General features: G+C 44.0%; 1 protein-coding gene across 1 annotated transcript; it reads right to left on the bottom strand.

Moving 5' to 3' along the window:
- On the bottom strand, window positions 1-26,758 carry cep170bb (centrosomal protein 170Bb; the record flags this gene model as incomplete). Its single annotated transcript, XM_080525742.1, has 19 exons — window positions 1-227; window positions 481-532; window positions 620-713; window positions 1,256-1,344; window positions 1,893-2,030; window positions 2,539-2,577; window positions 6,044-6,203; window positions 7,893-8,133; window positions 9,016-10,770; window positions 10,874-10,988; window positions 11,654-11,899; window positions 12,732-13,999; window positions 14,116-14,637; window positions 14,764-14,880; window positions 18,367-18,487; window positions 18,727-18,783; window positions 19,718-19,798; window positions 21,213-21,302; window positions 26,654-26,758. The coding sequence occupies 19 exons, from the start codon at window positions 26,756-26,758 to the stop codon at window positions 1-3; spliced, it is 5,517 nt and encodes a 1,838-aa protein (XP_080381868.1).

Here is a 26,758-nt window from a genome sequence, read left to right as displayed (position 1 = left end):
CTAGGCCTTAAAGTTTGCCCCATCAGGTCCCCGAGAGGCCCTTTTGGTGCTGACGTTGGCATTGGAAGTGGTGGGGCTAGTCGACGGGCCAGAGCTACGCTGTTTGTCCCCAGTGGGCTTAGTGGAGGATTTCTTCTCTTTTGAAGCAGACTTGGCCTGTTCCCCCGCAGCAGCACCCATGGCGGCCATCTTAGGATTTCCACTGGGTTCCACGATAGTGTTGATAACTGTGGAAGCAATAATATTTACAGTCGCAATAGATTCTTCATTATAGGCTTACTATGTGATATGTTTTGAGCTTCAGTCTGACAGTATACATAGGGCATGCAGACATAATAAATATGCATATTATGGCCTTTCAGGAACAACATAATTCCATATTCCCAACACTTTCAGGATTTAGGACGCAAATAATGTTGTACTTACTGTAATGCTTAATATCGGCAACAAAGAGTAAACCTTACTATACATGACACTTACCTTCTAGTTGTTTCTGAACTCTTCTAAGCTCCTTCAGAATGGAGGAGATTTCCTGAGAATGAAAAACAAAACATGATAGAGAGACATTTTCCCATTGGATTTAAAAAATCCTTGACCAACAATAAAGAGATTTACAAACCTTATTTGACGTTTTCAAAATGGGGACTTCATTTTCAGCGTTGATTTTAGCTTCAATCTCCTCCCAAGCCCCCGTCTTGTTGTGAAATAAAACCCTGACAGGGAAAGATAAATACAGTGCCCTGCATAAGTGATGGCCAGTGAAGTGTTTTTTCTCCAAACGTTTGGCTTTGAATTCAAACATTTACGATGAGGTGAAAGTAGAGATTCTCCACTTTTATTTAAGATGTTAACATGTTGCTTTCACCATAAAGACATTAACCTTTATTAGTTTTGCCTTACGTCTCCTCTTCAGCAAATGAAATGTATGTTCAATAGTATAAATCTGGAGATTGACATGGCCAGTCAACAACTTTCTGCTTGCTAGGACAGTACGTTTTGGGTCATTGTCCTGCTGTACTGTACCATGAAGCTCCATCAAAAGAGTTTGGAGGCATTTGCTTGTACTTGGGCTGACAAAATTATGTACACAAAAACCATCAAATAAAATCAGAAAATCTTTACTTTAACCTCATAGTAATAGTTTGATTTCAAATCCATTGTGTGTAGATAACAACTAAAGAGGAAACTATTTGTTCTCTCTTTTCCAATTACTGTAAAAAATAAGAAGTAGGAGGTACATCCAAAATTCCCTTACTTCATCTTCTCAGCCAGCTGTTCTGTGTTCTCCCGAATGGCCTGAGAGAGCTGAGACACAGGGTTTAACATCAGGTTGTCCAATATGACCTGGAGGGAATACATGACCCAGTGGATGTCAAACAAACCGAATGCTTGTACAGTAGCTTCACTGAAAAAACAATGTACTGTAGTTTGCAGTAGATGTGGCAGTCGCGCTGCCCGGTCACACTGCTGTCAGAACTGCAGAATCACTCCCCATGTTCCGCCTTAGACTAAAAGCCCATCTCTTAAGGCTACACCTTAACTGTCCCTCCTGAGATATCTACTACCCCACTGTACTGTTTCCCCAGTGTCATAACAATAATAACAAACAAAAAAACGTCCGTCTTCTTGCACGACGACTGCCAATGGTGGATAAATGATGCACTTACTTATTCAAATGTATTTGTTGTAAGTCGCTTTGGATAAAGGCATCTGCTTAATGCCAAAAATGTAAAAAAGTTATCTAATTCCCAGCAGACTAAAACTAACTGCAACAGATTTGTGTCTTGAGTGTCATTTGTCAGCCAGAACCAGCACTATTGTCATAGTTCCTTGGTTTCCAAATCATAAATAGTTAGTGAAAGTGAAAGAGAAATGGGTGACAGGACAGAGACCTCTTCACGGTTCCATGGGCGCCTTTGCTTAGAGCTCAGGTCTTGGTCATTCATGTTTTGATCCAGGTCCATGACAGCGGCAGAACCTGGTGGAACCTTCTGGTAGTTTAAGCTGGCCTCTGGGATATGTTGGACCAGCTGTAAAGAAAATAGAATAAGTGCATGGTCTGCATTTTCTGAAAAACAGCAATGACCATCACTACTAAGAGAGTGCCCCAAGACATTCTACTTTAAGGGCACGGTGATCCAAAAAACTTGCAGGGGAGTGAAACATTTGTTGTTATACTAGAGAAAGACCAGGGTGAATAGTGCTTTGTGAATGCATGCACCAAGCCAACATGCAATTATAACGGTGAGAGCAGAGCACTCATGTGCGCAGTGAATTTTAGTATTGCTGGGATAGAAGCCTTTACCGTATGAACCTAAAGGTCTTTCACCATAAACTGCAAGCAGGAACATCAAATCATCCTCCAACTATCAGAAATAACAGGAAAAAATAATACTAACAAAACATCTGTAACATGACAATCCAACACCAAATCAGGAGAGTGTTAAGAGCAATAGGGTGGGATTATGTGAGGTGAGGAGAAAGAAAGGGAAGGGTTAGGGGCCGATAGACAGACAGATGAGTAACTGAAGTATACACCTGAGATGGGAGGACCCCCTGCAAAGATGAATATGGACTCTGTACAGTAGAGAATAAAGAAATCCTCATGAGAATCTAAGGCATGGTAACGGAGCCTTTGCGTGACACTGAGCCTGATTGGATATCAGATTAGGGATTGTTATGTTATAGGCGGTGGACGTGGTTTAGTGGCACATAGCCTCAATGGTCATTATGTACTCTTTACTTCAAACCAGATCTAGTTCCACTTGGATTACGACTTTCCTTGCCAGTTGCCTCTACACACTCTTTAGGGTTGTAGGCCCAGGATGCTGTTTAACACACTGAAGCTGTTTTGCACCAACATGGTTTAAATTAATCCAGGTTTAGGCTTAATCCAGGTTTAGTAAATCCAGGTTTAAACTAGGTTTAAATGTTGCATTATTTTGACGCGTTACATCATTTTAATCCTGGATTAGTTAAACCTAGTTTAAACCAGGATTATTTTCAGTGTCCGCCATCTTGGATTCAGACAAAAATCACGATGTAGGCTAGATAAATATGGGCCTAATTAAATTATAGACAGCGTCTCACACTTAAATAGCATTAAGGTATATGCAGGCTCACTAGTCAGCTATAGGTTTATCTTGGCATGGCTATTTTATATTAAAACAGCTGCCAGCATACTAATTTCATGTGTAATTCGCTACGCTAATGTTACAGAGTCAGCTAGTTAACTAGCCAAACAATGCCACGTCACATCATCACATCAGCCAAAGTGGTGATAAATTCCATAACTGTATACTACCGGTAATTTGTTTCCAATCATAGCTAGCTAGCTTACCTACTTATCACATGTATCAAAAGACCTCTGCAGCTCATCCAGAATGCTACTGGCCATCTGGTGTTCAACCTCCCCAAATTCTCCCGTCTCCTCTGCGCCCTTCACTGGCTCCCGATAGCAGCTCGCATTAGGTTAAGACCCTTGTGCTCGCCTACCCGGCAGCAAAGGGAGCTGCCCCTTCCTTCATGCAGGCAATGATCAGCATCCATACAACTGCCCGTTCACTCCGCTCCTCCACCTCTGCTGGCCGACTAGCACCACCGCCTCTGCGGGGTTGCAGTGGTCTCTGTATCCTTCTCCCTCCCCTTCAAAACCACCTCTTCCCTGACAGTCTCTAACCACTTTATACCCTCTCGTCGCAACGTACGTACCCTGTACCCCATCACCCTCTCTTCTTCTGTCTTATCCTCCCTACCCTCTGGTGAATCCTTCTCCCTTCTATCCACTGACTCAGCATCCTCCACCCTCCTGTCCGCTCCCACCTCATCCTTTGACGCCCTCTGGCCACTAACCTTGAAGCCAGCACGATCCTCTCCTCGAGCTCCCTGGCTCTCTGAAACACTACATGCTTGTAGAATAGAGCTCAGGGCAGCTGAGAGGACATGGAGAAAAACCGGCCCCCTGATGACCTAAACCTTTATCACTCTCTCCTCTGCAACTACGCCTCCTCTGCTTCAGCTGCTAAAGCATCCTACTATCATTCCAAAATACATTCTTCTGCGTCTAATCCTAAAAAACGGTTCTCCACATTCTCCATACTCCTCAACCCACCTCCTCCCCTTCCTCCTTCCTCCCTGTCTGCCGATGACTGTCACCTACTTCGAAAATAAGGTTGATGACATTAGCAGCACCTTTTCCCCTCCTCCTACCAACGCTGCTAATACCCCTTCCAGACTCTCTGCTCTACACTCGGTCTCTGGCCTATCATCTTTTCCCCCCATCTCCCCTGATGAGATTCTCACACTGATCACATCCAAGCGGGCAACCACCTGCCCTCTCGATCCCATCCCCTCCCCTCCAATCCATTTCCTCCGACATCCTTCCTTACCATACCACCGCAATCAACTCCTCCTTATCTACAGGATCTGTCCCGGCTGCTTTAAAGATACCCAGAGTCAAGCCTCTCCTCAAGAAACCAACCCTTGACCCGTCCTCTGTCCACAACTATCCCTTCCAAAACCCTTGAACGTGCTGCATCTAAACAACTGACTGACTATCTCCGGAAGATGGAACATCTGGACCCTCACCAATCTGGCTTCAAGACTGGGCACACTGAGACTGCTCTCCTTGCTGTCACGGAGGGACAGCCCCTGCCTACCTGCAGGCAATGGTTACCCCCCATACCTCACGCTGCCCGGTTATGTCTTCACTACACTGGCTCCCCGCTGGTGGAATGAGCTTCCCGTGGCTGTCAGAACTGCAGAGTCACTCCCCATCTTCTGTCGAAGACTGAAGACCCATCTCTTCAGGCTACACCTTAACTGCTCCTCCTGAGACATCTACTACCCCCCAGCACCAAGATTACTACTTCCCCCCCGTACTGTTTCTCCAGTGTCTCTTTCTTCTATCACGACGACTGCCAATGGCCCCTGGCCTGAGCTAGATTACTCTTCCTGCTACAACTGGTGAATTGATGATTCACTTGCTTAGTCAAATGTATCAATTGTAAGTCGCTTTGGAATAAGGCATCTGCTAAATGCCAAAAATGTAAATGTAAATGTAATTCTGTGACCATGGCTCAATGTCATGCATTGAGTCTAAAATAAAACAGGGAGCAATGTTATTACCAATCTACCCTGTACCATTAGCGCTATTCCACACAGCTGACAATTTTCCATTTACAAGGGTACACAAAATATATGTAAAAAGGACAGGACATTGCATCTGAAATAGATATCAGACCCTATAATATGAACAGCTAAATCAATTACATTCTTTAGTTGGTGTATTCATATTCATTATTCATATTGGTTTGAAGATACTGTACAATCCATTTAAATAGTAGACATAAAGCCCCCAGAACTGGGAGGGCGTTTGAGAGTTCCTCTCCCTTCCATGCTGGTCCAACGTTCCCATAAAGGTATATGACAGTAAACAGTATTTTGTAAAGCTATACCGTTGGGAAAACTCACTATTGAATTATTCACTTATTATGAAATGATATCACAATAACATTATTATTAAAATTAAAATGTTATAAAATTCAATTGGGTTTAATCTGTCTTGAATTTTCCTGCGAGAATATTTTCCTCTATTCCCATCCAGATATGCCGCCATATTGCCATTCAAACTGAAATAAACCTAACAAAAACCTCCTCCAGGGGTGGTTTTAATATAATTGCTAATCCAGGTTTAAACTAGGTTTAAAATTACTGGTGCAACAGACTTGATTTAAACCAGGTTTAAACCTGGATTACCAGAGGCTTAGATTTAAACCAGGATTAAATTCAAACTAGGTTTAAGCTCGGTTTACGACAGGTTTAAAGTTTGGTGCAACAGGATTAGTAGATAAACCTTGATTTAAACCAGTTTAAAAGTTAAACCACGTTGGTGCAACCCAGCCTTAGTGTTGAATGAAGTACTGTATAGTAATACACAATGTAACCTAGTGAAGGGGAAAGTATACAATATACTGTCCTTTATAAATCCTGATGTGAGTAGGGGGAGGGGCATGTTTGAGGTGTATTATGGGTATTTGTGCACCTCTTCTCGGGTAGACATGGTAGAGGCGGGCGTGTTGGGCATGGAGTTGGGGGAGGTGGTGGTTCCCATCCCAGAGGAACTCTGTGAGTCCCCTTCCCCAGCAACATCATGGATCTCACGGGCCAGGATGGCAAGGTCTTTGGCCAAGTCCTGACTGAGCCTACATATCAAAACAAGTAAATCATATCAAAACAAATGTTATGCCTCTGAATACACAGTTACCTTGAGGTACACCTATCTCGTCTTTGTAATTCAACATATATTTTTTTTATTGATTTTCATATTTCTATTCATGTGAAATTTAGACCAGACAATAAAACTAAACCCCCTCAAAAAAAGTTCGGAAATGCTTTTTTTGTTGATTATTCCTCCCCTTTAATAATACCAATTGGTATTGTATTTTTTATCGTTGGAAAGCCTGATTAGTCAACTTTACAATGAGGTACAACTTGTAAGGATCATACATTCATGGAATGAGTAACACAGCTAAACGTGTGGGTAGAGGCCACATTTTTTTTGCCAAAATCCCCTGCAATATTCTTCTGTTGGTATTCACTCTCGTTTTGAGCTTCAAGTGCTGGCAGGTGTGTGACTGGCACCTGAATGGCACCTAATTGACAGGAATTATATTCTGGGGCCAGTGGCGATCCCATACCTCCAGAATCTGGGACCTAACTCCATCCTCCATGATGACAACGCTCGCCCCCACAGAGCCAGGATCATCACAGAGCACCTCCAGTATTTGGGAGTGGAGAGGGTGGAATGGCCTGCCGTGAGTCCAGACCTCAACCCAATTGAACTTGTGGGATCAGCTTGGGTGTGCTGTACGTGCCAGAGTGACCAACGCAACCATGTTGGCTGACTTGCGGCAAATCCTAGTTGAGGAATGGGATGCTGTCCCACAGCAGTGTGTGACCAGGCTGGTGACCAGCATGAGGAGGAGGTGCCAAGCTGTTGTGACTGCGTATGGATCTTCCACACACTACTGAGGTCCCTGACAATGTAAAATTAATAAAGTGTAAAAATGTGCCAATATGTGTTGTTTTTTCCTTATTACTGTGGGAGAGTGCAATCATCCAATCCACCAAGCAACTCAAAACGAGAGTGAATACCAACAGAAGAATATAGGGGATTTTGGGAAATATTTTTGGGCCGCTACCCACACGTTTAGCTGTGTTGCTCATTCCACGAATGCATGATCCTTACAAGTTGTAAAGGTGACTAATCAGGCTTTCCAACGATATAAAATACAATACCAATTGGTATTATTAAAGGGGAGGAATAATCAACAAAAAAAGTGTTTCCGAACTTTTTTTGAGGGGTTTATATAGCAAAATAAATTGTAGCACTCCAATCCATAACAAAGAGTTATGTGCAATAAAGGGGAATGACACAGGAAAGAAGTATTGAACACGCTAACTGAAATGTATTTACTTGCATTCAGAGGTGGGTAACCCTTTTTCAAAGAGTGGAAGTACTTACCCACCAACATGCACTAACCCAGCTGACTCTAATTAGCACAGGTAGGACAACTCATTAGAGGCATGAGTTGGTTTAGTGGTTTTTCTTACGGTCTTCAATCATTTTTCCTGTGTCATTCTACTTTATTGTACGTAGGGTTGTTTTATGGATTGGAATGTTACAATTTCTTTAGCTGTGTGGTTTTATTGAGTTAATACCAATGCCTGGGCTAGATTTCATGGGAATAGCTGCAATGGAAATATGGTGATTTAAAAAATGGTTGATGTGTTAAATGCTTATTTCCCCCACTGTATATAGATAAGGTATAGTTATAGTAAGTGGTTTCAGGCTATACTGTCAAGGCATAGTAAATGCTAGGTCACACTACTTTGCGATCTCGGCACTATGTGTAGACCAGTTTTGGTAATGGTCTGCCTCGTTCTGGACCTCGTCCTCTTCAGTCTCCAGAGACACTGACTTGGACCGGGCCACTGCAGCCTTCTGGCCACGAGGCGTCTGTGTAGAGGTAGACGCGTGGGAGCGTTTCTGTTTAGGTGTGCCAGAACTGGCCTCATATTCCTCCTCAGATGTGGACGTGTAGTCTGAACCCTTCTGCCTTCGACGGGAACCTAACAGAAAAATGTGAGAGTTCAGAGAGAGGTACAGTATTATGGTAAGAACTGAAATATATTTAGCTGCACTGTAGTTAGTGTCCATATTATATCCATTGCTTATTTTTCCCATTGATTTATTTAACCACCGTAGCATGGGATCCCAAATGCTAGTCCATAATATTCATTTCAATATGTGTAACCCTTTATAGTATGTTCCAAATCTTACTTGTACATCAAAATAAATAGAACTGGCATGATGGTGAATAGCACTGTGTCTGTGATGATGTCTAGACACACGCTGTATTTCTATGGTAATCACAGCAGGCTCCAAAGGGCATCACATTGCTTCATACCAACAGAACAAAGCTCCTACTGGAATATTAGCCAGAATACTAATTGCCCAGCATGAGCATGCTACTCACCTGAGAGACTGAATCAGACTCACTCTAAAGGGCAGAAAAGGTAATGTCTTCTCACTAAGAGGCACTGTTCCAAATATGGAAATGCCTCTGTGCTTGACACAAAATGCACTTTTCCCAACTCCCATGAGTTCGATCACTGATCTGTCTTGACTAGATTAAGTGAAACTGTTTTAGCAGTCCTGATTTCACCTATGAAATCATGTTAGATCAGTAATTAATTGTGGTGAAGATGTAATGAAGGAAGTGTGTGTGTGTGTGTGTGTGTGTGTGTGTGTGTGTGTGTGTGTGTGTGTGTGTGTGACAAGATCATATTTACAGCTACTTCATTAACAAAGTTCCATATAAAATATCACCAACTGAATTTAAATATATTATTTTCAACAATGTATGCCTAAATTGTATTGTGCAAGCTATGCCATGTCTTAAAAAGATTTTGGAAAAAACAGAAAATCTAAATGAGATGGCCGATACTCACTGGTAGTGCTGGAGTATTTCGCACCACTGGACCGGGTACGAGTCAGTGGCTGCTTCCCTGGAGCTCCGGCCCCTCTGGCAGCCCCCTGCCTGGCCTCACCAACCGATGCCTTCCTCGCCGACCCAGCAGACTCTGCACTCCGGTTGGTGAATCCTGGCCTGCTTGTGGAGGACGACTCGTTGTCGCTGGGTGTAGTAAAGGAGCCTGTGCGCTTCCTGGGCATGGCCAAGATGTCCAGTCTGGAGAGCTTCTTTGCGTCTGCAGATGCCTTGGAGGGTCCACTGATATGATCTGAGTTCTGAGACCCCCTGTCCGTCTCAGCGCCCTCATTGTCAGAGGTCTCGCCCAGGCGTGCCCGACGGAGCATGGATGCTCGAGTGGGTCTTGGCGCCGAAAGGCTATTTGACCGGGTAAGCACCTGCTGTGCTGCAGTCTTGGCCGTCTTTGCGTCGTCCTCTTTATGCAGAGGAGCAATGAGCTTCTTGTTGCGACTTGCAATGCAGGTGCCGGCTTCATGGTCAGACGCTGCGCCAGTGCTGTGCTGGGCAGAACTCTGCTGACCCTCGGAGAGGTCAAGGGAGCCACGGTTACCTGTGCTGCGGCGCATATGAAACCGCTTGCCTACCTCTGCCTTGCTGGAGTTATCAGAAGCCACATGGCTGCGCCTTTTCTCGGACAGTCGCTCACGGGCTGTGGGCTGGCGGCCTTTCTCCTGGATCGACGGGCCGGAAGAGGACCTCTCCTTCTGGAGGCCACTGACAACGGTTCTCTTCTTGGTTGCTGTGACGGGAGTGTTCTTGTTGCTAACCAGGCTTACAGTGCTAGCAGTGTCCACATCTGATTCTCCGGATAAAGAGTCGTCCATGTGGCTGGAGGAACCTCCTCTTTTTGAGCTGCGGCCAGAGCCTGATGATGGGAACTTGACCTCCAGAGAGGCGAGAGCACCTTCTGCTTCCCTGAGAAAGGGCTGTGTCTCCTGGACTGCCTCTCTCCTTTGCTCCATGTCCCTTAGGGTGGGGTGGCTTGAGATGTGGGGTAGCCTCTTGATCTGCCTGTCATCGCTCGCTCGCTCTTTGGTGAAGCTCTCCTGTCTCACAAAAGAGGAGGAGCCGGTGGGGTTGTCTTTTGTGGGTACGACGTCCTTGTCCTGGGAGTGAAGGTTAGGGGCTGAGTTGTTAGGCTTAACACCTGGTCTACGGGGCTCGTGGCTGCTCAGGTGCCTAATCAGAACTGTGGTTGGGGATGTTTTGGCTGAGGGATCTCGTCCATTCTCAGACTGACCCAGAACAGGGCTCCGTGCCAAGTCTTGCTTGCCCAAGCTGTCCTCAGATCCAATATAGAAGGAGGTGGATTTGGTAGAAGGAGACAGCTTATCTTGACCCCTGTATTGAGGTCCACTTTCCCCATGTGGTGAGGTAGTAGCAGCCCCTTTCCTCGCTTGGTTCTTCCTGGTCCTCTCAAGGATAGAGCCGTCGTCTGAGCGACTGGCATCACTCAGGCTGTCTGGGTCCACATCGTCCTGGACAGACAACCTCTGGCTAGTGTCCTGCTGACGGGGTGTGCCAGAGCCCCTATCCATGGGTTCATGACCCTGATAAAGGTCGTGCCGGATCAGGATGCTTGGGGTAGGACTCTCTGGCTTGTCTAGAGGAGGCACCTGGGGTAGGAGCCTTCTGGTTCTAGAACTCTGGCTTCCCTCTGATTCCGAGTTATCAACAGTGTGGCTCACCATCGACCGATTCATGAATCGCAAATCTACAAAGAAAGAATTATTTTAATATCATCAAGTTAACAGACATATCTCATTCAGTTTCAGTTTGCTGGCAGAAGTTCTGAACAGTCAATGCAGATATCTCACCTCCTTCTGCAAATTCCCCTTGAGGTGGAGTAGATCCTGGTTCGGAGTAGCTGTCTGCGAGGCTTGCCCACCGAGAAACCCACTTAGGCCCCTCCAGTGATGCATTGTTAGCAGACTGCATCTAAATAAAACAGTTGAAGCCAAATGTTGATGGCAACGGATGGCAACATTGCACAAAACCTGACAGTACGCTGTAATGAGCAGGTGAGCAATCCTGCCAAGAGATTTTGTAAACATGTGGCCATGCAGGGCAGTTTCCCCATTGAAACGCATGTTGAACTTTGTATTCCATCTGGCCGAATGAGACTGTTTTAAAATGCGATTTTGGTTTCTATTATTTCCTACTACTATATGTAGCCTTCTCCCTTCTACTGATTTTTTTTCATAGCCCACAAGCCACATCAGAAGCATATTCGTTATTTTAATTTATTTAGTTTGGGGGGGGGGTGGATTTCACCAAATCGAAGACACATTACAAGCATACACGGTCGGTGAATACGTGAACCTGATGCAGATCAGACAAAAATGTAAAATACTTTAGCAACAGGCTGCGTCTGCATTGGTGCCAAGGTTGATGACACCAATTAGATGTTGCTATGAACGCTATGACAGTACCGGTACCTTTCCTGGATTCACTGCGCCAAACACATCTCTCATAGGAATCCATTGAAAGGTCAGTAGTTAGCAGTATCTATATGTACTGCATATGTATATCAATGGTATTGAGATGCACCGTACAAGCCAAAGGGATATCAAGGAGAAAATTATAAACATGCATACATTTGGGGTTGGAACATGGCATCTGTTATTTCTCCTGTAGGACAGTGAGATTACCTGAATAGGGCCTGAGGGGGCACCACTGAAGGAGGCTGGGTATAAGCCATGCACAGACATTGCCATTTGATCCATAGTGCTACCGTCGCTATGCCGGAGGCTAGCCTGCGCGTCCTTGCCATCATTTATTACAGGTCTATACACTCCTGCAGTCACATCACTGTATTCCGGTGAGTCGAGAACACCAAACACCTGTCAGGGACAGACCATGCATGAGGAAGGAGAAAGGGGCACTTTGCAAGGGTCAGCAGGAGGAGGGGGATGAGAGATTGGGTAGGGGGAGGAGGTTGCGTGCATGCATCCCTCAAACTATTTGTTCATAGAATTTCTGTATACCACATGTTAGAACTGTAGTACCCCTCTCCAATTAGCTTACTAATGACACATGATGATACGAATGATACAATTACATATTGTAAGCAAGGCACTTGGTCAATCAAGACAAAATGTTGGGTGAAGCCCAATTTATACTTCTGCGTCGAATTTACGCCGTAGCCTACGCAAGGGCTCTCCCAATTTATAGTTCTGCGTTGGTCGGTCTGCGTCTCCCTGCAATTACACCGTCACATCGCTAGTTGGCAGTGTGTTTTCTATGCCCCTGTGCTGTGCTTCTTTCCGGTTAGGGTAGGTACTAGAGTTTCCTTCCCTCTGCTATCGCTATCTGTATGACAATGGCGACTGAAATGGAGCGGGCCATAATGGAGTTGGAGCTTATATACTGAACAACAGAGGATCATACTCAAACATATGATACGCAATAGAAGAAGAAGACATCGGAGATGGCGGTCTAGCAGCGGATGAGAAGCGGAAGAAAGAAATCGGAATCATGTGACGCTACCAAGCGGACCAATCACAGTTCTTACGGTCTGCGTAGGTGTGCCGCGTAGTTACATTTTCGGAGAGGTGCGCGAAAAGGTACGGCGTAGGCTACGGCGTAGGCTCCGGGCCTACGGCGTAGATTTTACGCAGAAGTATAAATTGGGCTTGAGTAGTGTGGCTCACTGCAAGCTCACTGCAAGCTCACCTGGTCAATCATATTGCGTGCCTCCTCCACGTCTTTGTCCTGAGACTCCGTCTCAATGGTATAAGTGCCAGCATCACTCAGACTGTCCTCCTCCTCGTTCCTCACCACCCCGCGGACTCCCAGGGGCAGCATAGGGGGCATAAAGGGTACTGCTGAGTGGACCGGAGAGGCAGTCTGGACGGGGGTAAGGGAGGGAGTTTGGGAGAAGGCAGGAGCAGGAGTGGGAGAGTGGGAAAGTGCAGGAGGCTGCAAGGGGGAGGAGGGGTAAGAGATGGAGGAGGGGGCAGGGGGTTCTAAGGGGGACGGAATGCGGGTGCGAGAGGGTGACATCATCACTGGTGGTGCAGACATGGGAGGGGGAGATGTTTTATCTCTAGTGGGGGACAAGGTGCCATTGCCCTCATCCTTCAGGAATCCTGCTGCAAACTCCTGGGCCAATTTTGACTTCTTCCCTACACTGCTAAAGGGCTTGATGGTGATGCCGGACGAGGATCGGGAGGAAAGGCCGGAGGCAGAGGAGGAGGAGACACTTCCTCCACTCAGGGGTTCCTCTGTTTTCTCCCTCTTCAAAGAGCTGGACCTTTGGGGTGCGCTGTGGCCCTGGCCCTTCAGAGGAACTGTAACCTGCTGTGTGGGTGGGATGTGCCCGTGCATGGAGACTGGCCTCTCCCCACCCTTCCGTCGCTCCAGCTTAGCTTTGAGAGCAGAATAGGAGTCAGCATGGGCAGGGTTGTGTGTGAAGGACTGTGAGCGCTTCTTGCGCGGGTTGTCATCGAAGAACTCTATGATGAAGGCTTGTTGGCTAAGGGGCTCTTGGTGGCCGTGCTTGGAGGAGCCGAGGGAGGGGGACTGGGCCTCTGGGGGGCTCTGTGACAGGGGCCTCTCGGGGGCCACAGGGGAGGCTGGAGGGTGTTTGGGTGGGGAAAACTGTTCCCCAGGCTGGGGTAACCTCTCTGACTGAACTGACTGCTGTGATGGGGCTGAATGGATTGCCTGGTGTGATTGGACTGACTGGACTGCCTGGTGTGATTGGACTGACTGGACTGTCTGGTGTGACTGGACTGACTGGTGTGACTGGACTGACTGGTGTGACTGGACTGACTGGTGTGAAAGCTCAGATTGGACAGTCTGGTGTGACAGCTCTGACTGCTCAGACTGGATTGAATGGTGTGATTGGTGTGATTGGGCTGAATGGGGCGACTTGCTCCGCTTCCCATTCAAGACAGGGTCTTCAGAATCACTTTGGGTCCCGTCGTCATGGTGGTGTCCTATCAACCGACAACATAAAACAGCAAATGAGGGACATAAAAACATATCACCAAGTGAACCAACCCTTTTCCCCCACCACCCAAGTTACAAGACGTTAAGATGTTTCCAGTCTCACCTTTGAGGGTTTTGGTGTTAATGGCCAGGTCACTCTTGGTACTGTAAACGTCCTCACATGGGGGACGCCTCCTCATCATGCTAACATCACTGTGCACCAACCAATCAGCCACCTTGCACTCGGCTGACATCACCTCAGTGGGCGTGGTGGCCAGCGGTTTCCCAGATGGCGCTTGTTGATGCTTACGTTGGCGCGAAGAGAACTTGGTCACATGGTCCTTGATCTTGATCTTGCCTGGGGTGCAGTTGTCAAACTCGATAGTGAAGGAGGCGTGACTCTGCACCACGGGGACAGTGGGGGTGGTGGAAGTGGGAGGAACAGGAGATGTGTCCGTGTCTTTGGTGGGGATCTCATGGAGCTCCACCCCAGGCGATTTGGGATGTAGATGGAACTCCTTGGTGGGGATCTCAAAGTAGCTGGGCTCCCGGTGGTAGGGAAAGACCGACTTGCCCTGTGAATCCCTGTATTCTGCAAGGGAGCCATTGACCTCCGGCTCCAAGTTGGTGCCTTCCTTTGGAATCTCTGTAAGTAGAAACATTCCAAAACACCAATTTCCACCTGTAGTATTCCTTTAAATAGGAAATACTCCACAATTCAACAATCAATTATTATTATTTAAAGGAAAAGGTAAAGTAAAGTGGGACTGACCGGAGTGACCTTGTTCTGGTCTGTGTCCTTCACTGTGCTGTCCTTTGCTGGCCGCTTCATCCTCCCCCCACCACGAGGGCTGGCCATATAATGGAGTGGGCCGGGAGATTGGAGCCTCTGTAAGCACACACACACAGCACGTTTTCAAGTTTCAAGTTTATTTGCCTTTTTGTAGTTTTGATTTGAAATCAAACAATTATTTGATTTCAGTGAGGGTAAAGTAGAGATTCTCAGCTTCAATTCAATGTTTTATTTTTTCAGATGGTTTCACCATTTAGAAGTGACAGGGGGACCAGAAGTATTCCAAAATTGCTGGTATTGAAGTATTCCAGTAACATAGCCCAAACCTTACACTTACCAAATTCAACAGTTTGGAACATTGTAAAAAAAAAAGAAAGAAAGCACTTGTGAGCGCAGTAATTGCAAACGGGCCACGGGACTGTAGGCCAAGAAAGACTTCTACTGAGGATGACCAAAGAATGCTCACCATAGTTAATTAAACCAAAACAACTGATCCAGGAACACTCTTCAGGTAGGCGTGAATGTGTCAGAGTCTACCATCCGCAGAATACCTCACCAGCCAAACTACAGAGACTTCACTGCAAGGTGCAAACCTCTAGTTATTCTCAAAAAAGATTGTCAGGTTAGGATGGTCAGTTTGCTAAAAAAAGTACCAAAAGAGCAGTCTGTCTTGTGAACAGATAAGATGAATATTATCTTGTACCAGAGTGATTACGAGAAAAAAGGATCAATAATTACAGCATGCCATCTCTCATCCATTATGTGGAAGGGGTGCTATGGTTTTGTATAGCTGTATAGCTGCCATGTATAGCTGCCATAAAATGATGTTGATGATATGACAATACATACTGCCATTATAACTAGGGAGCTTTTCAGAGCCAAAAAGCTGCATTTTTTTGACTGGACAAGTTTACTGGAAAATGTAAATGCATTTTGTTTCCTGATGTTAAAATTGTAGGCAAAAAGGGGTCAATGGGTCGCAGACTTCAGGCAGTTATTGCATGCAAAAGATTGTAGACCAAAATACTAAATAATACAAAAAAAATAGTACTTTATTTTGCCATTATATGGTTCTTAGGGTTAGGGTTAACCCTCACCCAAACATTAAATTAAAGATGAGAATAATACTTTGACCCCACAGTAGTTTGATTTCAAATCCTAACTGTTAGAATATGGAGCTCAGAGAAATGCAAAATGCTTCGTCTTTCAAATATGTATGTAGGGCACTGTACATACTGTACATTGAAATTAGAAGATAATAAATAATAATAAAATCTGAACATACTTGATAAACACACACACACACACACACACACACACACACACACACACACACACACACACACACACAGAGGGACATGTTTCTGTAAACTGCAGCAGTCATCCATCTTCTTTTCTATTGCTCTCCTGGGAGTAACTTGGTGATAATCTTAACTTTTTTCAACACCAGAATAAATAAAGATGACAGACTGCAGGTACAATGGGGGAAATAAGTATTCAACACTTTTTTTTAATTCAACATGTTTCCATTGCAGCTATTCATGTCCAACAGGAGGTAGCCTGTTCCAAGAGGGCCAGACAGAAAGACAGACATACAGTACATGCTTCCTTACAGCCATCAAAACTACCCATTAATAACCCCTGTAGCTACACACCCCCATAATGGTATATATTATAAATAAAGAGGCTGATTACACTTGGCCATGAGGCCTCATTTAATGGCAGAGCAGCAGATGTTAAAGCTGCCATCTTTAATCCACCGTTTCCCACTGATGAAATCCATGAGGCGACATTCAGAGCTTTATACCAGCAGAGAGGCTGCACTACAGAGGAGATTATGTCCGTGCTGATTTCAGTATAGATTCACTTGGATTTCACTGGCTTGTATTTACATCAGGGCAAGGAAAACGGCTTTTCAGGCCAGGCACAGAGGTTACGAGGTTGCCCATCCCGCTAAAGCAGTTATGTTAGCTGCTTGTTAGCCTAGAGTGATTCATTTACCACGGTGTGAGGGTTATGTTTACCCTGTCCGAGAGCTGGACAGGGAGCGAACTAGCATGAGGTCAGAACGAAATCAACCAAGCCAGCGAGCTGCCTGTGACTATGGGTGCAGCAACCGTTGCCATGGAGATGGGATGAGAGAGGCAGACAGAGAGAGGGAGAAAGATAACAAGGGGGGGGGGGGGGGGGGGTGACATCATGGTCAAGGTACATGACTCTTTTTTGCTTTGTGGAAAAGCTTACTAGTAAAATGCTCATTATCCATTCCATGTTGGGGTTTTTGCTGAATCACATTTTGAGAGAACGGCCTGTGATCAGAATTCTAGGAGGTGTTGTCAATGTCAAGTAATTGTTGTCTGCCAAAGAAATTGATAAACTCCTGGTAATCCCACAAAGAAAAGAAAAAGAATCCTTAAGATTAGATTAAAACGGCTGTATGTTAGGTAGACAAAGCACGCAGAAGTAATGGGTCCTGTTGCCCTCAAATACAACCAAAACCAAACAAAGTAAACTATCTAAAATCACATATACAATATGTGACACAGTCTGGTGAAATGTGCAACCAGAAGGCAAAGTAATTTTTCTGTTTTACATGTGCTTAAACTACAGATTGTAAGCTTTCAAATGATGCGTCATACATTGAAATCATCAAACAAATTGAAGACGACATGAGTATTTGAAAGTTGCTACACCTGAAATCACTAAGCAGAGAAAAGGTCCCTCAAAGATCTGGAGCTTTTCACACTTCTGCACAGCCAGGTAATGGGCGGTAACAACAGCTGGTTAACCCCACCCCCAACCACTCCCCCTCTAGATTGACAGCTGTCAATATCTGTCAGTGTTAGTCACTGGGTCAGATAGGCTTTTCAAAGAGAAGTTTACAGTACATAGCTAGCTATAGCTAACATTATCACCTAGCAATGTTATTACCGTAGCTAATATTGTACAGATCCCGACCAAAGGAAAAAGTGGGGGAGCTGAAGAGAGAGAGAGAGAGAGAGAGAGAGAGAGAGAGAGAGAGAGAGAGAGAGAGAGAGAGAGAGAGAGAGAGAGAGAGAGAGAGAGAGAGAGAGAGAGAGAGAGAGAGAGAGAGAGAGAGAGAGTAGGGGGAGGGGAGGGGAGGGGAGAAAAGGAAATAGCAAGCACTCTTATGTTTAACGTACCTAATGATGTCCCAAATCCCTGGACTATCATGAGCTAAAAGCCAAACAGGTATGTCAGTCAATATGATCACATGGACCCCCTGGCAGACATACGCTTTGATGAGGGATAAAACATACTGGGAAATTAAAAAGGGGGAGATTAGTGGTTGTCTTATCTTCTTTTGTGTTGTGAGTCAGAGTTGGTCAGAGCCTGCATGCCATACAGTACAAGAGAGGTAAGCAAAGGTAGCCAGAGTTGTCATAGCAGCTTTTCTGTCTTCCCCATTGCTTCTCAACAACAACTCACAAGCATACAATATGTAAGCATAACCGTTTTCAGATTAAAACAATTTAAAGCTAAACAGGCAATATTTCCTATAAGATCCTGTTGTGTTCTACACTCTGAGCAGTCAAACAATCACCTTTTGCCATAGCTTACCTTGAGATAGAGATTTTTGGCCCACTTTCTCTAGTTTGGACTTGTCATCCAGGGGTTCAGATCTCTTCCCCTCTGCTACCTTCATCTGCCCCATCTGCAACTGGCTGGTGTACTTCTCATGCTAAAACAGCAGGGGGCGCAACAATACTCAGACAAATTGCCATAGACTAATTCAGCAGAGGTGGGAGGACTGTATCAATATAGGGTTGGTGTTTCCTACAACTGAGGTTAACATTGGGGTAAAAAAATAAATAATGAACAGTAAATATCCCAAACTGTCAATACTCAATACTGTCAATGTTTACTCTTAATTCATACAAATACACATATAAACAACACAACAATATAATACAGACAAACCTTGAGTGCTTCCTCTGGAACTTTGTGCTGACTCCTTTCCAGAACATACACATGGGCATGTACATCCTGAATTAAGGTAACAGCCAACTTCACAAGTGGGAATACATCACAGACAAATGGTGACGTTAGAATTATAAGGTTATATCTAAATTTTGGGTCAAAATGTTGTTTATTAATGCCTGTGTGGTGTTATTTTTTAAATGCTGACATTTTTTAGTTAGTAATTCATAAAATACAAAGGTTCCATCTCACAAAACATAATGGAACGTAAAAACTTTGACGCTCAATATCTCTGAACTACCCTAAACGCCGATAGAACCTTATAATTCTAAGCTCACGAAACATGACTGTGAACATGGTTATTTCTATGACACAATAAAAAAAAAAGTCTTGTCCTGACCCAATTTGAGACATTCTCAAAACATTCAATGAAATCAACACATTTTGGGATTAAACATTAACCCATTAACATTCTGTGTCTTGAATTCCCACTATTCTTGTAAACAGCCTCAGAGCAAACAAAGTCCCACTCTGTTGAACTGGTAGGAAATAACTCAACTCAACGACATGCATCTGGACCCTGAATCAGACTGGTGTCATTAGATTAGATTACATTAGATTAATTTAGATTCAACTTTATTGTCATTGCCGAGTACAAGTACCAGATAACGAAATGCAGTTTAGCATCTAACCAGAAGTGCATAGTGATATAAGAACATGATATAAAAACATGACATGTCATCCCAACGCCCTACACCTCTGCAGCCTCACTCACAAACACGCTATACAAATAAAAAGTTATATTATTATTATATTATTATTGAGAAGAAAGTCCTCTCTATTCTCCTTGAAAAGGCTGCGTACATCTGAATTCAAGGTAACTAACAGAGAAAACAACTAAATCCATCCCATTCTGTTGAAACAGTGGGTCCAATTCTTATAAAGAGAACCAATTTCTATGACAAGATTAATCTCAGTTTAGGAAAAGGATATCATATCCAAAGCGTATGACATCAGACAGTTTTAGGGTGATGTAAGTCTGGTCTGGGATCCGTAAGTCATTCACAAAGGTCTGAAGGAGAAGACAAGATACACAACATATCCGATTTAGTATTAGAAGCCATGGATACCAGCCATTCCTTTCATCAAAACAGTGATTTAATAACCAACCCAATTGCCCAAAACCCCAAAGGCTCAATCAGCTGCTATTATAATTATATTATTATATTATTATATACATTATTTGATATCAACACGAGCAGGAATGGGCCAAACATTCTGATCAGATCACATGGCCAGGAAAAACTCCTGGCCCCACATTTAACAACTGTATATTTGGGGGTCACCTTGTGAGATAGCATTGGACCACATAATTACAATAGAAATCCCATCCAGAGATAAATGGGAGTGGTGATCTTAGATACAGGTCCTTACAGGTCCTTCGCCCACTGCTGGCACTGCTAATTTGACAAGATCGATTCAGTCCATTGAGCGCTACTTGGAATGCATCCATTACACCCTCCCACAGCTGAGGGAAGTCTTCATCAGCACACAAACAGAGCCCTCCTATAATATTTAACACTAGATGAGCCGTGAGGGGTCACGGTGACCCCTGTGAGTAAAAAACTAATTCTATCTTTGCACTCGATCAAATTTCAAAACCCTCCTTTCATGCCTTTTCCTAGATATGTACGTTCTACCACCCAGTATCCTTACATTTTCAAAATCACTTCAGGATAAGATAGTAGCTATAAAGCTGTTTTGCAGTTTTTGTGTGTAGGAGGCAGGCTCTAGTGATCTCTGTGTGTAAATAGCAGATTTACATTCTACAAAGGGGGTCTATTTGACCCCCAAGGCGTCTCTACTAGTAGGTAAAATAGGCACGGCTGTTGTAGTATTAAAAGCGAAACATTTAAACATTTCCCAACCAGTCACTCTATCTAACAGCCTTTCCTAAAAGGCCCCTTTTTGGGGGGGGACTATACAGCAAAATGGCCTCAGCATTTTTGGACATGCAGTTGCCATGACATAATAAGTAATAGCAATGAAAACACATAATTCACTCAGTCATGAGACAGAGTACATTTCAACGAGCAGACCGAAAATCCGTCTTTGTAGGACAGCTTCAATGTTAAAGCTTTTACATCAAGTAATTCCCTGCTTCTTTAGATAGAATTAACTTATGAAACGACTAAAGAGATAGTCGGATGTAAGTTCATATATAATGTGCTTATCCAGTATCTCTAGGTTTAGAACCACTTACAGAATACTGTAACATCTAAGCCGGTTTTCATCTTTTTCAGTATAGCAAGTAATTTAAGGAGAGTAATATAATATACATATATGACATTTAGCTGATGCTTTTATCCAAAGCGACTTACATTGCATACATTTTCAGTATATATGGTCCCAACGGGAATCGAACCCACAATCTAAGCGAAAGAGAGTCCTTGTGCCATCCTCTCTGCCCCTCCACTGCCACTTACCCCATTGAGGCTCCCAAGGTCTTTCACCAGGTGCTCGTCAGTAGTTGGATTATAGTTGATGACAGCATGCTGCTTGTCCACGCTTCGAGACTGCCAAAGAAAAGAGAGTGTGTGAATATCAGCGCAGGTCTACTGTAAAATGACTGTTCTAGATAGAAATGATACAATATCACATTAATGAGAACCATTGCCGGATGTATAGAACCACGAGTAGGAATGCAATACTTTGCATTCTGCAATTTACGCTATATTCTTAATAGTGATATGACATAATTTTGCTCCTCCAAACTAAGCAACACACTTCTTAATAGGAAGTGTATTGTTACGGATGCAGACAAGAAATACAAATGTACCCGGAACGACTTACAGGCAGTCCAGATCCAAATAACCCTTTCCAGCTATAGGGCTCCATTTTCCTTCCACTTAATTAAAAGCGCGAGCAGTGGTTAAAAACATCATAACACTCCCGGTTCCAAACTCGTTTTTAAAATAATTGGCACACCCAGTCTATTTGGAATGTGACAGGGTTGATTTTATTTCACTACAGGCACTGTTGGAATGAAAACGTATTGAACCTCCTGCATTCATTAGGTGACAGACTCTAACCATTGAAAGCTAGGCCAAAATGTAAACGTGTATCTCTCTTTAACCTGGTTGACCACATCTACACTATGGAAATGAGGAGCAGATGAAAACTGCCACTAATTGATCTGCCACTGACGGTCAGGCAGTGTGAAGGATACAGGACTCTGTTCAGAGGATCCTATGTACACATAACTCATCCCACCCATGCCTCATGACCACACGGCATCCCATTTCATGTGTTCAAGCAAGCGTATTCACAAATATATTAGCGTTTTAACATTAATAATTTAACATGCATACTAAACGTTTTTGGCTTTGTCTTGTGTCTGTGAGACGCTCCCGAAAGGCTTTTAGGGTATGTGAGGAAAACTCGTTAACGGTATCAAATGATTAAAATGTACATTCACATTATGCCACAATTGTAAATGACAGAGGCATCTTAAATAAGATCACTATTTCCTACATGAATGTCATTGTATAGTTATTGATCATTTTGCCATTTCATATTCATCGTTCTCCATTTCCAAATGCTAATTTTGTCCGTCCATACTATAGTAGTTGATGGGATAAGGGATATGACCGCAGCCGGACTTGACCCGGGAACCCTGCAGCTACATGGGCGCCGCTTAATGCATTACGCCACAAAGTGCCCCAGTTGATGGGATGTTGATGTAAAGATGAAGGTGTGAACAGTGGAAGACCTTGATACTGAACTTGAAGTTTGTCCCAAGCTTTACACACTACAGAAAACAACTGAAGACTCACGCTCAGAGGCCACAGAAAATAAACACATGTACTGTATTGCAACCATATATCACCAAAACCAAGCATACTGTACCCATACTGTACATAGAAATGGAGAACGATGTACATGGAAATGGAGAACGATGAATATGAAATGGAAAAATTATCAATAACTATACAATGACATTCATGTAGGAAATAGTGATCTCATTTAAGATGCCTCTGTCAGTCACCCATCCATCTTGTAGGAATCTATTTTTATCAGCCCCTTTTCTCTCATTCATACCAACTTAAAATGTACTTAAGTGATCTTTGTAAAAGCACTGACAGGATCTAAGTGAAACACTCCTCATTACCTCATAGAACAAACGTCCACATTACATACTGTAATTACCAGAGCCTGAGCTGGCTCTTTCCTCATTACCTACTTCAGCATGACACTTCAAAGAGGGACAGCGGTGCAGCTCGTCAGCGGCCGTGCTGTTGACATTCATGTTTTTATTCATCCCTTCCACCATCCTTCAATTATACAGCCTCTTTAACTGAAGCTGAAGCTAAGCAAAAAGACCCCATGAGGTGATAGGCTGTATACTTCTGCAATGTCTTGTCTAGCCATGTGCCTCAATATTGCAACATTTCCTTTTATGGATCAAGCATACAAACAAACATACAAACCTCAATTTGTCTTTTTTGTTCTTTGTTATTCGTGTAAAAAAATAAAAAGAATAATAATGTAAAAAAATTAAAAATAATCAATTTGTCAAGTAGTTTCTTGGTTGGTTAGATCAGGTGTATCAGTGCTGAGCAAAAATATGCATCACACTAGAGTTCTGTATGGGTCCATTTTAACGACCCTCACCCAAAACCTAGCCTGATACAAGCCAATAGGGAGAAAGTAACATTGTCATTGATAGTTCTCAAGAGCATGTGGTCTGTCTCCCTCTGGTACAGGTCTGATGTCAGAATTAAATGACTGGGCAACACAAAAGACACAATTAAACCCGACCCACCATGCTTGTTTAGGACTGTCTGCAACCCAACCCACGGTTTTACAGAGTGTCAAAAAGAAATCCACCCGCATTTAGATTTATTGGCAGTTTACCGTTCACAGGGTACTGTAGGTCCCCGACCCGATGCAGGACTCTACTGGCGCTTTTCCACTACCGTACCGTGCCGTACCGTGTGAGCACGGTTTGTTTTGCTTTCTACACTGCCAACCAAGCCGGGCTGAGCCAGGCCGATTTAGATACGCTTCGGAAGGGATAGCGAAACGTACATTTTGCCAGGCTGTGTGTGACATGTGACGCTGCAGACCGTTGATTGGTCACAACATCGTCATCCCATGTTCATAGAGTTCACCGCTAACCGCCATTTTTAAATACCACAACAGATTTCGCTCTCGGAAAATGTCATACCAGGAATAGAGCTCGAGACCCCTAGATTAAATATATTATGTATAACACCCAAAAAGCACTAAAAAAATTACTACTAAAAAGTAGGTAATGTTTGAAAAGGATTTCCTATGACAAAATAGGTCAGGAGTCTTCATCCAGCCAAACGTATTGAGTTCTTCGGACAGTGCCCTGAAGCTAGCTGCATTGCTGTCATTCCCAATTTGCTGGGCTAGATGCAATACAAATAACTTACTCCACATAATGATGGCCTAGTGATGCTGGTACCCCACACAGGACACAAAGAGTCGTAGTTCCACCCTAACCATGGGCCAACCTCAAGTGAGGGCCCCGTATTGTACAGGACCCTCTATGACACTAACATGGCTAGAATAATAGTGGACTCCCAATGAAGGTCCTGTGTGATGAACAAATACACAACATTACTGCCATAACTGTTGTCATATATTTAAAATTATGTTTTAAGCCAAAGAATAACATCAATGTAGGCAGATAAGGGAGCTTTCACCTCTAAACAATACCGATGAATAGTGCTGGACATAGACACCACTGTGATTAGGCAGGTGGGACAAAGGGCTGGTATTTGTGGCCAACAATATGGAGGCTGGTGTAAATCAGACACAAAAGGAAGAAAAGATCTGACTGATCACGAGGAATAGGAGAGGTTTGGAGAGGAAGGGTGAGAGAGAGAAATACAACTGGGATACAGTTGTAAGGACAGAGTGTGAGAGCAATGGACCTGCTACTACAACACAACTGTTCCCGGATGGCAACAAAGGTCTGTCCGCCATATGAGGGGGAAAAAAAGTCCACCTCAGCTGTTGCTATTGGCAACCGCTAGCCACATCAGAGGAACCTGAGGGGTTGACAGCTCTGCATCGTCAGGATCTCAGAGCTGGTGACCACGGCAACTGTCAGGCCTTTAAAAGCATTTTGGACAATGTTACTGTATGTTTTACAACTCCCGTTGCCCTACTCTAAATACATCTCTTTTTCCCTCAGCTCTGGTTCAGGAGTTATGTTGACAGCTGGACTGTCTTCCTCCATCAAATCGGCGTGATTTCTAGAAGTTGAGTGGAAACCAATCATTTTAAATGACTTTGTTATTGGTCCAAGCACATGTCAATAGGTACTCATCGCACGCGGATAGAACACTAACATCCCTTATCACCATGTGCCATCTCATTAAAATCCTTTCCTCACAATCCTTTGTTGGAAGGCGTCTACTTCCTTCAATGATTCCTGTTGTGTTTGAGGTTAATTTCCCCACTATGCAGTCTAGCCAATCAGGGTACTCTAAAAACAGCCTTTCCCTCCCATTTGTCCAAAGGAAACAGCCTTGACTCTAACGACAACATAAACTGTGTTTGCTACTGCACTGTGAAAATACGCGGGTCAAAGATTTGTTTTCCTTCAGCAAACTTTGGCATGGTGGAAAAACTAAGCATGCTTTCAGAGGAGAATATAGTAGATAGAGACATCTCCTGACTTTGGGCAACTCGTCATCTTTCATGAACCACAACTCGACGAAGAGAGGAGAAGGAGTACCGTCTGGTGTTTGTATTACTCGTGACCTCTTGGGCATAACTGCCGGAGATTGCAGTAATTTCATCAGCCTGTTCCATCCCACCTACAACAGTCATCTCTAAATGACCTCAATTGTTTTTGCACCAACAGTTACAAACACAAAGAGCGTCCCTTCATTTCCACGTCAGGGGAGGAGGAGTACAAATAGCACCCCATGAACGACGATCCTTCCAGTTATCTGCGCTAAAGGATACCATTTCTAATTAAAATGCAATAGGTAATAGGGTTAGCTTCCAATAGGATTACATTACATTACATAGGTATTACGGCAAGGTATTACACCGCAAGCGTCAACCTCAGCAGCGCGTGTGCGGAACTGCTGTGGCTGCCTTCCATACTGGCTGTGTCTTCTGTGGCTCTAACTGCGGAGCTGCTACTGCCAGCCCTATCTTGGGTTTTGCCTGCAACACGCGAGGTCCGTGGAAAAAATAGGCGAGAGTCCTAATCTCTAGATTAATCTACTTGATTATGTTCTTTTTTTAAAATTCAGATCGATCTGTTCTTTGGCTTGTTACCACTGGGCACAGTGGACGTACAGATTGCACCTTTTTTTTAATTTTTAGTGGGGCAGTCCCACTCATATTTTTCATTTTATTGACAGATACAGTAGAGATTTAGACAGGAAGGATGGGTGACAGAGAGAGGAGGGATGACATGCAGGATATGTCCCCGGCCGGAATCGAACCGGGAACTCTGCGGTTACATGGTCAATGCTTAACCCGCTACGCCACCTAAGCGCCCCACAGATTGCACCTTTAACCGTAACTGTAAATCTAACCCTTTGACTGTAGCTGGAGTGCTGTAGTCTTTGTATAAACCAACTTTACTGTTGCTGTTTGGCAAGACTAAAAACCAGACCCAAATTAAGTTTTGTGTGGATATGCTCAGATCCTAGTTCAGAATAACATACTACACATGACAAGGAGATGAAGTAAACAATAATCAAATTAAGGCCGAATTTGGGCCCAATTATGGGCCTGTCCACCTTAAGAGGTAAGGACTTGGGGCTGGAGTCAAGAAAAGTCTAAAGTTGATATGAAAATCGCAAACTTTCACCCTGATGCTGGCCTAAAACAACTGCAATCAAATAAAGATCTTGAGTCAGAACTTCACCTGCAGCATGAGCTCACAGTCCTCCCGGCCCACGAAGATCATCTCCCGTGGGAGGCGGTGCCGGGTGCCAGAGCTGCTGACCAGGAACCATGATGTTACACTCAT

The sequence above is a fragment of the Nansenia antarctica genome (genome assembly GCF_963989245.1).
Source record: "Nansenia antarctica genome assembly, chromosome: 3".
NCBI lineage: Eukaryota > Metazoa > Chordata > Actinopteri > Argentiniformes > Microstomatidae > Nansenia > Nansenia antarctica.
Note: the sequence above shows the minus strand (reverse complement) of the source record. Positions and strands in the feature narration are given on the sequence as shown.